The 15,829-nt window shown below is 48.0% G+C and overlaps 1 protein-coding gene across 7 annotated transcripts in view; it reads left to right on the top strand.

Moving 5' to 3' along the window:
• Positions 1-15,358, top strand: part of GALM (galactose mutarotase) — a 28,135-nt gene extending 12,777 nt beyond the window's left edge. For 5 of the 7 annotated variants that reach the window (XM_033513224.1, XM_033513222.1, XM_033513223.1 and 2 more), the window contains 8 exons: positions 300-526; positions 1,004-1,158; positions 3,856-4,062; positions 5,439-5,520; positions 6,473-6,614; positions 6,708-6,882; positions 7,368-7,477; positions 14,782-15,358. In XM_033513224.1, coding sequence (XP_033369115.1) covers positions 331-526; positions 1,004-1,158; positions 3,856-4,062; positions 5,439-5,520; positions 6,473-6,614; positions 6,708-6,882; positions 7,368-7,445 — 1,035 coding nt within the window. In that variant the 5' untranslated portion in view covers positions 300-330 and the 3' untranslated portion in view covers positions 7,446-7,477; positions 14,782-15,358. Of the gene's footprint in view, positions 1-203; positions 527-1,003; positions 1,159-3,855; positions 4,063-5,438; positions 5,521-6,472; positions 6,615-6,707; positions 6,883-7,367; positions 7,478-10,745; positions 11,184-14,781 lie in introns of those variants that run through there. The other 2 variants (XM_033513226.1, XM_033513227.1) reach the window with 2 other exon arrangements.
• Positions 15,359-15,829: the final 471 nt, after the last annotated feature.

Consider the following 15,829-nt stretch of genomic DNA (forward strand, 5'->3'; position numbering starts at 1 on the left):
CTGCCCCCGGCATCCTCCCCGCTGCCCCCGGCATCCTTCCCGCTGCCCCCGGCATCCTTCCCGCTGTCCCCGGCATCCTCCCCGCTTCCCCCGGCATCCTCCCCGCTGCCCCGGCCACCTCCCGGAGGCTGCTGCCCCTCGGGGCAGCCCCGGGATGCCCGGCGCTCCGCTCCGCCGGGCACGGCGCGGCTCCGCCCCGCACGGAGGCGGCCGAGGGTTGTTCTGGCTGCCCTTTGGAGCTGGGAGTGCTCCGCTCCTGCCGCCATTGCTTCTCCGTCCTGAGCGTCCTTCCCGGGCAGGGCTGCTGCTCCCGCCGGCTTTTAGGGAGCGATGACAACCGTGAGGAGAGAGGCGTTCGGGCGGATGCCCCCGGAGGAGGGAGGCGGAGAGGTGGAGAAGTTCGTCTTGCAGTCGGACAGCGTGAGAGTGGAGATCCTGTCTTTTGGGTGCATCATCACCACTCTGGAGACAAAAGACAGGAATGGGCAGTTTTCAGATGTTGTCCTAGGATTTGACACTTTAGAAGGTGGGTTCTTTGTTTCTTTGAAAAAAAATAAAATTTGCAGGAACCAAAATCAGGCAATTTAACCAGCACTTACTGGTTTATTGCAACACTGCATGACCTGCTTGTAAGGCCCGCTCCCCCCGCCCCCAAATCATGGGCTGAAGACATACAGTTCCTGCTGCCTCTGCTGGGCTCTGTGGTGGATGTGGAACAGGGACACTGGTGGCAGTGTGCCACTCTGCTGGGGCAGCTCTGAGTTAATCCTTGACTGGCAGTGACAGAGACCTTTTCTTTGAATCTGCAAGTTCCCATCAGGCTGTGTTAATCAAAGATGCGCACAATTAATGAGCTGTGTGTCCTGTGAAACGCTGGGACTGCAATCACCTATTTATTCCTGGAGGAAGCAGAGAGAGACAACTCTGAGTCCACGAGCACTCCTGGAGACCGCCTGTCCTGTTCCACTGGTTCTGTTTAACCATGTGCTGTTTCTCTGGCCAGGTTACACGAGGAAGCACCCGTTCTTCGGTGCTGTCGTGGGCCGTGTTGCCAACAGGATTGCCAACGGGAGGTTCAGCCTGGATGGGAAGGAGTATCAGCTGTTCCTCAACAACGGGCCCAACAGCCTGCACGGAGGAGCCAAGGGATTTGACAAGGTGAAAATCCCAGTGTCTTGCCAGCATACAGCCTGTGGGGTTATGGCAAGAAGGTGTGGTGTCTGCACCCCTGGACCCTGTAGCATTTTCTGGTGGTTCCTGAGTTGAATCAGCTCAGAAAGTGCTATGAGTGCAGAAACAGGAGGAAGTGAGACAGATCCTGCGAGCTGCTGGCTTGTCTTTGCTTGAGTGTGCAGGCCTCACTTATGTCATCCTTGGATGCCGAGCAGAGGATTGCTGTGCTTCCTCTGTGTGACTGCAGCCCTGAGCCTCATTAGCCCAGTTCTGACAAGGTTGTTCTGGGCAAGGTGCTGCTTCTGCAGAGCCTGGGTTGGGATATGGCAGTGAGGACCCAGCCCCAGGAGCAATGGAGGCTTCCCAAGCACCAACATCCTGGAGAGTGTCATGGAGTTGTGCCAGTGCCCAAAGAAAGTTTCCTGGGGAACAGTGGTCTGTCCAGGCAGACTCATTTCCACCTGCAGTTTCACAGCTGTTACCTGCCCATAGCTCCTCCCAGAGTTAGGAGGATGTGAGTTTGTAGAAACTTTTCATTGTTGCTTGCTTGTGACAGCACTGCCAAGTAAGGGGAGAGCAGGGTGGTGCTGCAGGTTCAGTAATTGTATTGCCTCCTTTGGTGCCGCTTTCATCCTGTGACAGCATCCCCCAGGCTTTCACTCTGACTCACAGCAGTGGGGGATTAGATCAGGACTGCAAAATGCCCCAGGATCCAGGATCACTGCTTCTCTTTCCCAGCCCTGCCCTATGACCTCCTGAGAGGAAACAACCTTTCCCTGGCCCCAGGGCACTCAACCTTTTCCCTCTCCTCCTAAGAGCTGCTGCTCAAGTCAGATATTTGTGGCGCAAGTGGTAAGAGCAGTGGAGGATCTCTTCTCTTGAAAGCCTTGCTAATAACCCTGCTCGACTGCAGAGCAGGCTCAGAAGTCTCTGTTTCCCTGAAGCCTTGGCCTTTGTTGGATCAAGTGCATTTGTAACCAGCAAGTTAGATCCACCATTTCCCCCCAAGAACACGTAGATGTGCTGGTGCAGCTGCTTCCGTGGGGTTAATGGGGTTTTTGGTGAAAGGAATCCCGGCTGATGGGAAAAAAGCCAGAGTGCCTGAAAAAAGAATAAATCAGAGTGTGAACTGGCATGAGGTTGGGGTGAAATGCTCCTCAGCAGCCTCAGAAAAAAGGGAGTACTGAGGATGTCTTGGCTGTTGTACCCACAAAGAGGACAGTTTGGTGGGTTTAAAGTTTCTTTATACACCCTTATACCTGTGATCTGGAGCTGAAAACATGCATTTATTCACACCCAGGGCTTCCAGGCTGTCTTCTGCAGGCAGGGGATGTGGTCTCTTCTTCTGCTTCTTCACCTTGCTTGCTGAAGTCTCATCAGCTTCCTGGGGACAAGGCAGTGACATCTCCCAGCCAGAGCTTTGTGTCCTCTGGCCCACAGGGCATACTTGGACACCTGCCTAAGATCTCCTCCATCCAGGAAACAATCACTGTTCAATGACACTGAGCCCTAACTCAGGTCAGCCCTAACAAAAAACAGACACTGGAATTTGGCTGTGATTATCTTTGTCATCTTCTGAGCTTTTCCTGATCTTGCAGACATCAGTGCTGCGGTCAGCGCGTGGTCTGATGAGAGCAGCTTGCAGCTGCACCTTCAGGGCAGCAGTCACCACACTGCTGGAGGACTTCAGAAAATAACTCTCTTATCTTAGAAAAAAATAGTGATACCTGTATGTTTCCTGGACTTTATCAGCTTTTTCTTGAAAGAACTTAAATAGAAACTCGTATTTTAAAAACCGCAGCATCCTTGCAGCCATGGGAGCTGCAGTCGAACTGCACACTGTAGGAGGACCTACTCTGCAGCCAGGTATATTTGGTGCCCTCAGGTTCTGTGTTTGGTGAAAATGCTGGCTTTTTCCCCATGTTGGTGACCTCTGTGTAGAACATGAGAGGGATCAACTCAACAGAGTTATCTGACCCCTGTTGCTAAATTTGTCCATTTTGATTAGACAGTAATTATTCCTTAGGGAAATGTGAAGCTCCAGAGAGCCTCTTGTTGCACATCCATCTTCTCAGCACAAGGCCCATGGCCAGGGCCAAACAGGCTGTCTGGGCAGCTGTGTACAGTGTGCTGACTTGCTTTTCTTGCCAGCATGTTTGGCTCCAAGCAGAGCACTGGTGCTGGTGTCTGGCAGGGAGAACTGGAGAGGTCCCAGCTCTCTGGATGTGTCTGACAGCACATCTGGAACCATTTAACCCAACCCCAGCCCCTGAGCAGGAGTTCCCAGTGTGTTCTTACGCTATCCTAGAAGCACCCGTGAGCAGAGGAGAGCAGCTTGTTGAAGTGGTGTTGCACGTGAGAAGATCCATGAAAGGGGCATTAGTCCAGCTGCAGGGCAAAAATACTCTCAAGCATGGCATAGCACAGGCTGGAACAGACCCCCCATCAGACTGCCAAATTGCCGCGGTTTTTTGGCTGCTCATTGTAAAGCTTGTTCCCTGCTGGTGGTCCTGGCTGACCAAGGGCAGGCTGGTGCTTGTGTTTTCTTTGGAAAGGTGATTGAAAAAAGCCATTGTTGCAGCACAGCATCCCTTGAGTGCCTTCTGTCCCTGTTTCTAGCCCAGCCTGGGGCAGGAGGGAAGTGTTCTCATTCCTGTCCCACTAACACCGTGCTCCTTGCAGGTTCTCTGGAGCCCCCAGGTGCTCCCGAATGGTGTCCGCTTCTCCCGGCTCAGCCCCGACGGCGAGGAAGGCTACCCTGGTGACCTGAAAGTCTGGGTGACCTACACCCTTAGTGGCAGGGAGCTGGCCATCAACTACCAGGCCCAGACCAGCAAGACAACCCCCATCAGCCTGACAAACCACGCTTACTTCAACCTGGCAGGGCAGGTAAGTGTGGGGAGATGGGCCCTGTGGAGACGCACTGTGCAGGGGGAGAAAGCCTGGGGACCCAGCCTGGGATGATCATCTGGACCAGTGTGCTTGTCTGGGGATACATCATGGTTTTGGGGACACAGCAGTGAGGGCTGTCTCTGTGCATCATGGGCTGTGTGCACGAACAGGACTGAATCACATGGACCTCAGCTGAGGATACATTGTCTCAGTGTTTCTTGAACAGAAACATCCAGCTGAGCATGTTGGTTCTCCTTTTATGTGTAACTGGGCAGTTTTGTGCTCTCCTGGTCCCTTGGGAAGATTTCAGAGGAGGTGCAGAGCTGGCATACCCTAGTGGTGTCCTGGCATTTCTTAGTTTCTTTGTATTCTGTTGGCATTTCTGAGATGGTGATGCCAGTTGAGATCAGGGCCTGGAGTGGCAGCACCAAAGGTCAAAATAGGCAGAAGAAACATGGAAAGGGGATGTGAGATAGCCAGGATTGCAGACTAGCAAGGTTGCAGCAGCAGGATGCAGAGGGCTCCCACACATGCAGGGTTTTGTCAACCACATGGACAGTGAATTGCAGCTGTGTTTTAATCTCACACAGTTTATAACTGGGTTTGGAAAAGGATCTGAGAAATAAAGTGTTGCTGGGCAGGGCAATAGGACAGTGCAGTCACACTTGCATGTGAGACAAAGGCCCTTAAAAGAGTTTGTGAGAGACAACCCAGCCCCTCTGAGCAGGAGCTGTGCCCAAGCTGCTGCCCTGAGAATGGCTGTGCAGTTGTTGGTGTACCCTCCTGCTGGTGCTCCCAGAGGTGCAGTAATACCAACACCTGCAGTGTGCAACTCAGGCATATTCCAGGGGAACAGGAGACCTTTGGGCATGAAATTGCTGCTCAGATTAGATAGTGACCTGAGGGCTCAGCTTTGAGCCTGCTCCCCTTCCAGCCCAGCAGGTTCCCTGCCAGCATTCCTGAGGCTGTGGGAGAGGAGGAGGAGCACACCCCCACAGTGATTCCGATGAGACAGAAGGATGGGTTGCATTTCCCCTTGCTTGCTTCCTTCCCCTTCTCCCTGCTGCTGTGTGCTCAGTACCCAGCATGTTTTGGCTAGTCAGTCTGCAGGGTATAGCGTTCAGTGAGGTACAAGTACAGATTGATGGTCTCATCCCTGTGGGATTTACAGCTTCTAGAGTCCATGAAAGTTTTTGTATGTGCCAGTACCTTTGTCCTGTGCCCAAGGTCAAGGTAGAATGAGAGCCAGGAGATGCTCCAGGCACTACCAGATCAGCTGGAGCACTTCTGTGGACTGACACTTCACAGCTGTGCTCAGGGTTGCTTGAACAGTGGCTGCAACAGTAATCCCAGCATTTCCCATCCTCCTGCAGGGCTCTCAGGATGTGTATGACCACGAGATCTCCATTGAAGCAGATTCCTACCTGCCTGTGGATGACACCAAGATCCCTACTGGTGGGTGGTGCAGCACTTGTGGCACCAGGTGGAAGGGATCTTTCTGAGCAGTGTGGTGGGTGTGAGGAGCAGCACGGCCTGGCAAGGGGGACACATGAGCACCCAGGGGACCCCAGGCACAGCAGGGCCCTCACCTTTGGGTGCAGTCCCACTGCACCTGAGCAGGGAGGGCAGAGCCAGGTGCTGGTAACCTGGTCCATCATCAGCCCCAGGGAGTAGGCAGGAGCAGCAGGAAATGGGGCCAGAGACACATGGGCTGTGAGGCTGTTGTGTGGGTTCGTCCAGGAGACAAGCTCCCCGTGGCACCTGGAGGGTGGATTCCCTGGTCCAGGTGGCTTCTGTTCAGCTCAGTGTGCCATGCTTGTGCACTAACAGGGGAAGAGCTCAAGGCCATACCCAGCCCAGTGCTCTGCTTCTCCCTGCTGCTTTCACCATGTAGCTGTTTCACATCTTAACTGTGGCCAGTTTGCTACCCCTGCCTTTTGCAGTTCCTTCTTGTGTGGGTAGTCTTAGTCCTGGGGTGGAGATAAGATTTGTGGAATAGTTAAAGACAGACCCCTTGTGTGCAGTGCCTACAGTGTTTTATGTAAGTGCCTCAACTGGAATGGTTTCATTACTTTTTTTTTTTTTTTCCACACTGTTTATTCTGCTCTCCATGCAAAACCCCTCACCTTTGGGTTGGGGTGACTGTTTTGCACTGTGTTTGTTTAGTATGTCCTGAGGTTGGTTGTGCTGCTTTATCACAGGACACTGTATGCCCACAGCAGTCTTAGATAAGAGAGAAAATTCTGGGTTTGTACATATACAAACTTCCATGTGTTTTCTTGCTCCTTATCTGTGGCTTTGTCCCTGCTGGAGCAGCAGTGTCCCCAGGAGCTGCCAGCTGTGCTGGGGGACAAGGTAGGGTTTGCTGGCATGTGGGTGAGTGGCTGAGGCTGCTGTTCTTGCTTAGGGGAGGTGGCTGCTGTGCAGGGCACTGGATTTGATCTCCGGCAGCCTGTGGAGCTGGGCAAGCACTTGCAGAAGTTTCACCTGGATGGCTTTGACCATAACTTCTGCTTGCATCAGGGGCATGATCGACGCCTTGTGGCCAGGTAGGCTGGGACCTTGGCAGGAGTCCCCACCCCTGGAGCCAGGGAATGCCCATTCAGCCACTTCCCTGTCATCCTCCACTGGCATCTCCGCAGGGTTTTCCACCCTCCCACTGGCCGGACCATGGAGGTTCACACCACCCAGCCTGGCATCCAGTTTTACACCGGGAACAACCTGGATGGCTCCCTGAAGGGCAAAGGTGCTGCCACGTACCCCAAGCACTCAGCTTTCTGCCTGGAAACCCAGAACTGGCCTGATGCTGTTAACAAGGTGAGCTGTCCATTCCCCTCCCACAGGTTACTTGGGTCCCATGGCAGGGGACTTACCCCCACCACCCTCCACGTCTCTGGGGCACTGAATGCAGAAACAGAGTCTGCTTGTCAAGGGGACACTGCTGACACCAGAAGTGAGGCAGGCACAGGTCACAGTGGCTTTAAATGGGGGTCAGTCAGTGCAGCAGGGACTGGCCCCGTGCAGCCCAGCTTCCCAGAGGTGTGGGGGTCTAGAGCAGATGACCCCACTGGGGCCTTGCCACATCCTCTTATACCTGAATCATTCCTCACGGCCTGAATTCAACCAGCAGTAGGACTCACCCACTCAGCCTGCTGCAAGTGGTGGGTGATTACACACTGCTGCTGGAAATGGCTGGGGGGAGCTGTGGGAATATGCCTTGGGAAGAACAGAGGGATGCAGCCGTGCTTTCTGATCCCATGGAATGTGCTCACAGTCACTGATGTGCTGCTCCCTTTCCCCAGCCTCACTTCCCCAATGTCCTGCTCCATCCGGGTGAGGAATACAACCACACCACGTGGCTTGTGTTCAACACTGCTTGAGGAGAAGGGCTGCTGACTTCCACCACTGAGGGGTAAGTGCCTCCAGCAGCTGAGCCAGAAATCCTGCCAGGTGTCAAACAGAGCTTTCCAACTACCCCTGGGTGATGCATCCGATCTGGGAGCCTTTTTCCTCTGTGGTTTTCATCTGTGGTTTCTGCTAGCTTTAACTCCTGTCACCATCTCTGCTGCTGTCTGGTCTGTACAAAGCTCTCACACTCTGTCCAGCCTCTCACCCTGGGCATTGGGTTTTGTTTTGCAGTAAAAATGTACTGAAAACACCTTGTTTAGGGGCATGATGTCACAGCTCCAACTACAGCGGGGGAATATCTGGTAATATTCATGTGGAGCATGTGGTAAGGCTGATGCAGTTGTGGTTGTTTGTTACAACATCTGCTATTTCCATCAAAGTGCTCTCTCTAAGTGGTGTGCAGTGCTCACACAGGATAGCTTTGAGGAGGACAGTGTGCTGGGATTATCCCAGCTGGCTGCCCTGGATGCTCTGGTTAAACTCCTATGTTCTCCCCTGGTTGCTGAAGTGGGCACACCTATTTAGTCCTAGATATACAGATGGAGGAGAAAACCCATCATCCTAACACTGTGTTTCCACATGAGATCTCCAAAACCCTGTATCAGGCAGCTCTCTGATGAAAACCTCCATGTTTCTGAGGCTTCAGGAAAATTGGCACAAGCCAGGGGATGACAGCACCATCCTATTAGGGAGCTGGTAGCCCACTCCCCAGGGAAGCAGGTAGACAGTCCTTGCATCAGGCACCACGTCCCACCTCCTCCTGCCATGCTGCTGCACCCAGGGCCTGCAGCACTTCACCATGCTTCCTCAGCTGCAGAGATGCAGGACTGCCCTTGTCCCCAGTGGAAGTGCCTGGCCATTGGGCCTGCAAATGTGGCAGCCCTGTCACAGTCAGTTCTGCCACCCCAACACCGAAAGAAGTGCCCCACTACTCTCCTGCCGTACACAGTGGTCATACTGAGGGCTGGTGTCCCTTGGAGAACAAAGCCCAACCAACAGAGAACACCAGGTTGCCAATCAGGGGAACCCCATGTCCCCCATGAGAGTGGGGTTTGCCCACCATACTGGAGACCCCAAACACACCTCCCTTGCCCCCCACCCCCAGCCAACCTCTTTGGGGTGTGTACACCATGCCCAGAAGCACAGGGGCACAGCAGCACCAGCCACACGACACACCCCTGTGTCAGGGGATCTTTCTCAACTGCTCACAAACTGTATCGAATTTGTGATGAAATCCCACCAAACTTAGGCCAGAGCTCAACCAGGCACAGCTGCACAGAAGCACAGATGCCACCTTTGTCACTGCTCCCCTTCTGCACCTTACAAGTGCTGGCTGTCCTTCAGGGTGGCTGTCTGCACCAACACAGCCTTGCTCCTTGCTCAGGTTCACATCTGGGTTTAGAGGAATCCCAGCCTCCCCGAGAAAAACCCCTGACTCTTCTGCTCAGTCATCCAGTGTCTCTGGGTACTGAAAAACAGGTACTAGTAGAGCTGTCGTGTCAGTCTGCAGGTTTATTGTGGAGCAGGTTTCCCTTGAGAGTACAGAAAAGAAAAGGTGATGAAATTCCAGAGCAGTGGCGTACGTGTGCCTCTCACCAGGTACACAATGCACAACCAGTAAAATATTCCAAACACGTATCACAGGCTTCAGACAATTGGGCTACAACACTGCAGGGTAACATTTGTGTCAGCCCTGCTCTCCCACTGTGGCAGCAGCGGGATTGGGTAGGGCCAGAATCCACTGGGAACACCAACGGCCATGGTGAGCCCAAGAGGATGCAGGCACAGCGAGGACCAGGCATAAAGGTCAGAGGATGCTGCAGCAGAACAGCACCTTCAGGATCTGGACTGTTGACTCATCCACTGGAAGAGCTCCATGCAGTCATTATTAACAGGAAATCTGTTTCTTGAAAACCATGTGTTACCCCAGGTCTAACAAAGTTCATCTTGTAACTTAAGCTGTTCTGCTGTGGTTTACACAGAGGAAGCAAACTGCCAGGATAGATTTCATTGGAAGCCCAAACAGGCTTGGCTTTCCATTTCAATGCTTACTTGCTGCTGAAACTGGTCTTTATTTCTGCTGGATAGCCAATCCCACCAAAATGAAAAGATGCTTTTCTCCCCTCTGCCTACCAGTTTTTTGTTCACAGTCCAATATTCTTGCCAGTCCCCTGCTGTGATCTGTGTTGAAGTGCTTTATCATGCAATTCCTTCATACAGAATGAGTTTGACACACCTATACACAAATAATGAGTCCTGCAGGTTGTGTATTTGCTGTAAGAAATTGGCATCATTCCACAAAGCCATCTCCAGGATATGGGCTGCCTTACAACCATACCAGTTTCTGTGAAGCAGTTTGGAACTCCTGAGGGCAGCTTAGAATCTTTAATTTTAAGGATCTTCCCTCAAAAAAGTAAAACACACCTTGAGATATTCTAAAATCTTTATAATATAATGTTTATATATATATAATGATACATATTATATACTTTAAAATCTTTCTTTGTATCAGTAGCCTTAGGAATTAAAAAATGCAACATGTGGAAGTAGCAATTGTCAAGTTCTTAATGATTTCTATTACCTTTAGAGGTTTCTACAGATGTTATTTGCTTTAAAGATGTGTTTTGGAGGAAAGTTTATCCTTAGATTTTTGGGGCATCTGGTATCAACAGTCAAACACCAGAGAATGAGCTTTGCAGAATAAGCAAATCAGGCAGAAAAATGGATGCCCACTAAATATCAAGGAATGAAAAGGGCATATGCAGGTTTTTAGCCATCTGCAGACAAGAGATGGATTTTAAATTCCACTTCAAGGAGTGCAGGAACTGATCCTTTCACCAAAGACCATTCAACAGTAGATGTGAAAAGTGACTACCTTGAGAAGACACCAGCTGGGATTAGTGATTCCCATTTTAGACATTTTTCATCCACGTTACATGGCACACAGCTAAAATTACCCAAACGTTAACGGAAGCAGCAGGGTTACTACAGAGAAGTTTTAGGTAAAAATACACATTTTATTTCAATGTGCCAATAAAAAAGTCCCACATTTTCATATCACAGGAAGTTAATTCATACAATAAAAAGAGACCTGTGCTAGTCTATTGGTGTGACTAACTCAGAAGACCCAGATCATGCCAAATTTTAGTTGATATACTCTTCTATCTACATTCTTACATTTACAAAGACACCACAAAATCCCTTATAATAATGTAAGCAAAATATCTTTCTTCCTAAAAGATTAACTTCATAACTTTAATCCATTCTTTCAGGACTTGCACTTCGTTGAGGGCTCCCTGATGGTGAACGGCTGAAAGGAAAAGAATCCACAATTAACATTTCAGTAGTTGCTTGGGGATCACAAATACAGGAAAAAGCAACAGGAGTATACCCAGCCTCTGGCTCCCTTTAAGCACTCTTTTTTAATAAAATAACCAATCAATGACAAAAGTTAAGGGGTTGATGATTTGGAGATAACACTTTTTTTCTTTACTGTTATTTTTAAAATGAGATCACTGTAAGGCCATCAAAAGGCTATTACTTATAGTGACCTCCAAAGGGGCAAGACACTCCACTGTTCTGATACAGCAGCTTGTCAAAAGCTGTCATGATGATCACTCAGCATTTATGAGCACTTATTCATGCCCCTGTGATTGTTTGACACTAAAGTTGTGAAATGAACTATTAAACAATTCTAATTAGGAAAAAAATGCTGTTGATTCTGTCACTACATGTATTCTACACGTTAGTCTGTGCATACACAGAGAGAGAGAGAAAACTATTTACTGACTTACTGGGAAAGAAAAAAATAATCTAACAGCAGTGAACGTAACAAGCCCGATTTTCCATTCTGCTGTGCCAGGTTAGTCCACCCTACCTTCACCAATGTCAATGCAGCTTTTAATGAGACTGAAAGCTGATTTCCTACACTTATTCTATGCTTTAAGCTCATCAGTCTCTGTGCAATAAAACTGTCAGTGGAGGAACAGGGAGCAGACAAGGACAAGGCACTGCTACATAACCCTGAGGATTTATCACCATATATACGTATTACCATATAAAAAAGCCACAACCACAACATAATTACTCTGAAAGAGATCTCAGCAAAATACCTCTCCAGTATTTTCCTACAAGCAGCTGTCAAACTGCTCAGCAGAGATCAGTGCAGATACTAAAATGCCAGCTCTGTGGAGTCTATGCTGTTAGTAGGGAGACCAACGTACCTTCTCTTTGGAGATGGTGACCGGGACTTTGACCGGCTGTCAAAACAGAACAGCATCAATGCAGCTTAAATGTCAAATGCAACTTTTATATTTAAAAAAAAAACCCAACCAATCAGAAAGTAAATTATAGGAATCTAGCCAGAAGGTCCTTCCAATAGTTTTCAGTTAAACTTTTACTCTGACAAGGATTCTCCATTCATTTAGCGTGGAGATGCATTTTAAGTAACTTCTCTCAGCAGACAAAAACAAGGGGTGGTTCTAAGGTGAGGCTTTGAGAAAAGCAACATCACCAGATTGCAGTTTTATGAAAAGCATTAACAAAGCTCAAGCTCTTTATCTGATAAATAGAAAAATTTAACAGAACTGAGCACAAAGGCACAAAAAATTAGTACTATGTTGGAAATTATGAAGAATTAATGAAAACCAAGAGACGAGTAAGGAACACATTCCAAAGAGCTGCAGAGGAAATGTTATAATTTCTGTCATATCACAAGGAGATTAGCTGAGGACCCATGTTTGGGGGGTATTTTTTTGAAGGACCAGGCTCTGTTAATCATGCAAACCTAAAATTGAAATGCTACTGCAGGCTCTCTGTGTGCTCACCTCTTAGCTGGTGAGCCAGACTTTGATCTGCCATGAGACCTAGACCTGCAAGAAAAAACACAGCTCAGCAGGGAAACTGACAGCATGCAGGCTCCCACTCAGTGGGTGAGCACTGTCATGCTCAACACACAGAATCCTGCAAGTTTCCAGGGTTTTGCCTGTTAAGTTTCCAAAGATGCTGCTGTACATGTTGCTCTGTACTTTGGTCCCTAGCTGATGACCAGTGTTTGCTGATGCAAATGGCAGGAACACAGGAGCAACCCAAATCCTGACCAATATTTTCACAGAGTTAATAAAAAGCCATGCTCTAAGAACTTGCAGGTTTTATTAGACTTGAGCCACTGCAGTTGCAGATAGCTCATTCCTACAAGTATCTTCTCTGTGAACTTCATCTTATATATTTACTTGCTTCAAGTATTTTCTTTTTAATGTTTAAACTTAATCCTTATGAAAAAAATGTGGAAAACATCCACCTTTGAGACCGCTGCACCACAGGAATGCTAACACTGCCTGAAAGCCTCACCAACATTTTGAGGTCCCCCAAGGAAGTGTTCTACATTCCACATCCAAGGTTTTCCACAACAATTTCCAGATGTGCATTGTGACACTGTCAAACCAGTAAATGTCATGTCCTCATTTAGTCTGTCTCCCTCGTGAACCCAGAGCCTGTCTCTGGGTGCAATGCATTCCCTGGACTCTTCTCTAAAGAAATAATCTCTCAGTTACGTAAGAACAATTCTTCTGCCATTTCTGTCTAGTTGTACATCTGTAATTTCCTATGCCTCAGTCGCTTAATCCCTACTTACAATGGAAAGTGTCACACAACAGTCTAGAAATGTCACTGCAAGTATCCTTTACTCTGCAGAAAGCCACCCTGGTACCAAAAAGAGGAAACAACAGTGGTAAAATCAAGATGTTTTCCTCTTTGAGAGTCTGCTGACTGTAGCTGTTTCCTGCTCACCACTGACAGTGAACAGTGATAAGCCATGATTAAGTCATGATGGAACAACAACATGGTTTAGCCATGGGTGTACCCAGAGGTATTGGGAGAAAGGCACTGCTCTACTGCCTTGGACAACCTTCTCTCTTTATCAGCTTCTGGACTTTGTGTGAGTTTCTGCTCTTAATTAAGCCATCTGGTCTTCATCTTTCCTTTCCCTTGAAACTCCCATTACTGCTTGCTGTCCATCCTCAAAAAATGCCACCTGCAGCTGTGGGCTTTTCCACCTGCTCCCTTTAGCTGAAGCTATCCTATGTTTTCCTGTGTTTCTTAATGGCTGACTATTCCTTGTTTCAAAGAGCAGCCATTAAAACCAGCACAGCAGGCACAGGGACAGGCTGGGCTATAAGCAATTCCATATTCAGAGCAGAAATTCCATTTTCTCTTGTTCTTGTCGAGGACACTCAGTCAGCCCTGCTGCCAGGACAAGGCTCCATGAAGCACAGGTTGCACCCACTTACTAGCAAGTAAGGTTTAAGGGAACAAATAGCACCCTGAGTTCCTTTAAAATTTGACTTTTACTCTTGTGATACATTTATTGGTACAAAACAATTCTGACAGGTGTTTATCTCAACTTAAAAATCAGCAGACTGACACTGATATTCAACAGAGCTGGAATTGCAGCTGTAACACTCAAGACACCAGCAAGCCCTTCAAGACTTGTCTGGCTACAGACAATAAAGCATTATCATGCTACTAGAAGGACATCCTGCTTTCTTTGAAAAACAATGGGAAGAACTGACAATCTTGTGTGTGCTACACAAAAGGAAAATAAACTTTTGAGATTAATTGTAAGTTTGTTAGCAGTTAATGCAACTTGATCAAACCAGTATTTATGATGACTATGGGGATCTAGATACTGGTGGTGTGCAAAAGAATAGAAAGAGGAAGAACAATCTTCTGCACTGCTTCTTAAAACTACAGATCCCTAAGTTAGTGGAGGAAAAACACATCTTTTCCTAGGAAAAAACCTTAGCAGTTGTTGAAGAGCCTAATGAGACTTTCAAGCAACTTTTACCAACTATCTTTAGTCACATACCTGCTTCGGGGCCATGTAACAGATCTGGATCTAGATCTTGATCTTGATCTAGACCTGAAATTAAAAATTGAGATAAATTAAAAGTAAACTTAAGCAGAAGTGATGACAATTACAGCACAATAAAAATTAACATCTACACCTAAACTTGAGACCTACATGATCGCAGACCTACATGATCATTAGATATTTTAGACAAAGAAATTCAGTCATGGGAGATGCTGCTGTCTCAAGGTAAGGTCTTGAAACTCATTAACGCACCTGTGATTTAATTAATCCTTAATTTAATTTAAGGATTATTAGAAATTTTTGACTTCTACAGGTCAGCATCTTCTGAAATCAGCTACCCACTATCTCTTAGAACTGAATTAAAACAAGACAACACCAACAAAAATAAATCACACAGCCTTTTAAAAATTACTACTAATTACCTCGATCTCTTCAAGGAACCCGAGCGGGACCGGCGGGGAGACACGGACCTAGACCTACGAGGAGACACGGACCTGGACCTACGATAGGAAGCTGATCTGGACCTGCAGAGAAAGCAATTCCAAGAGTTGTTCAAGTGTAGCTTTTTCTGGGGAAAAGAAGGCAGCGGGAATAAAAGAAAAACTCAAACACACCTCCTACCACGGCTGCGACTGCGTGACCGGGAATACCTTCTTCCACGGGACCTCGAGCGGGATCTAGACCGGGACCTGGGTTTAGGTTAGAAAAAACCGGTATCAGCAGACAGCTGCTGCACCCAGCACGTGTGAGGCCCTGCTGAAGTCAAAACTTTTTTCAGACAACTAAAAAGAGAATTTAAATATAAAATAATAAAAGAAAAACCAAACCAAACAAAACAACAAAAACACACCACTAGCATCTGTCAGTTGGAAAAATGTCTGGGCCTACTTGTCTTGATCATTTTTACTACCTAGAAAAATGTTAAAGCTGAATTACATTGCAGAATTACATTAGAATAGAAAACACTGTAATGCGTATTTAAAATAAACCTTGCAAGTTTGCAGGTCGACCCTCTTTGGCCCAAGGTCTAGCAGATCTAGACGATCTAGAAGTATCTATAGGCGAGCGCTGCATCTAGGTAGGTGTTCTCTTCAATCTAACGACGATCAAACTGACAGCCCAATGAGCCAGGGTGAGGCTTGATTGACGCAAGAAGATTTTTCTAGGTGGGAATGTGGTCAATCTGGTGTTCCTCTTTCTAAACCGGAGGGGGGCCCCAATTGAAAGCCAAATTTACTGTTACGGCGGTCACCGTCTCAAATTTTCTGCCCTTAAAGAATAAGGTGAAGCTACGTGTAGATGGCTCGAGGGGATCTGGCCTCTTATGCTGATCACCTCAAGGTCTAGGAGGATCTTAAGTGTCGGATTTGCAAGGCGCCTCAGCATGAAATCTTAAGGCTCGTGACATTCTGAATCAAGGCGACTGACTCAAACGAAGAAACCTGAAAGGTTTTGACCAGGTTGATTATTAAAATATTAACATTT

This window comes from Parus major, chromosome 3, assembly GCF_001522545.3.
Source record: "Parus major isolate Abel chromosome 3, Parus_major1.1, whole genome shotgun sequence".
NCBI classification, from domain to species: Eukaryota; Metazoa; Chordata; class Aves; order Passeriformes; family Paridae; genus Parus; species Parus major.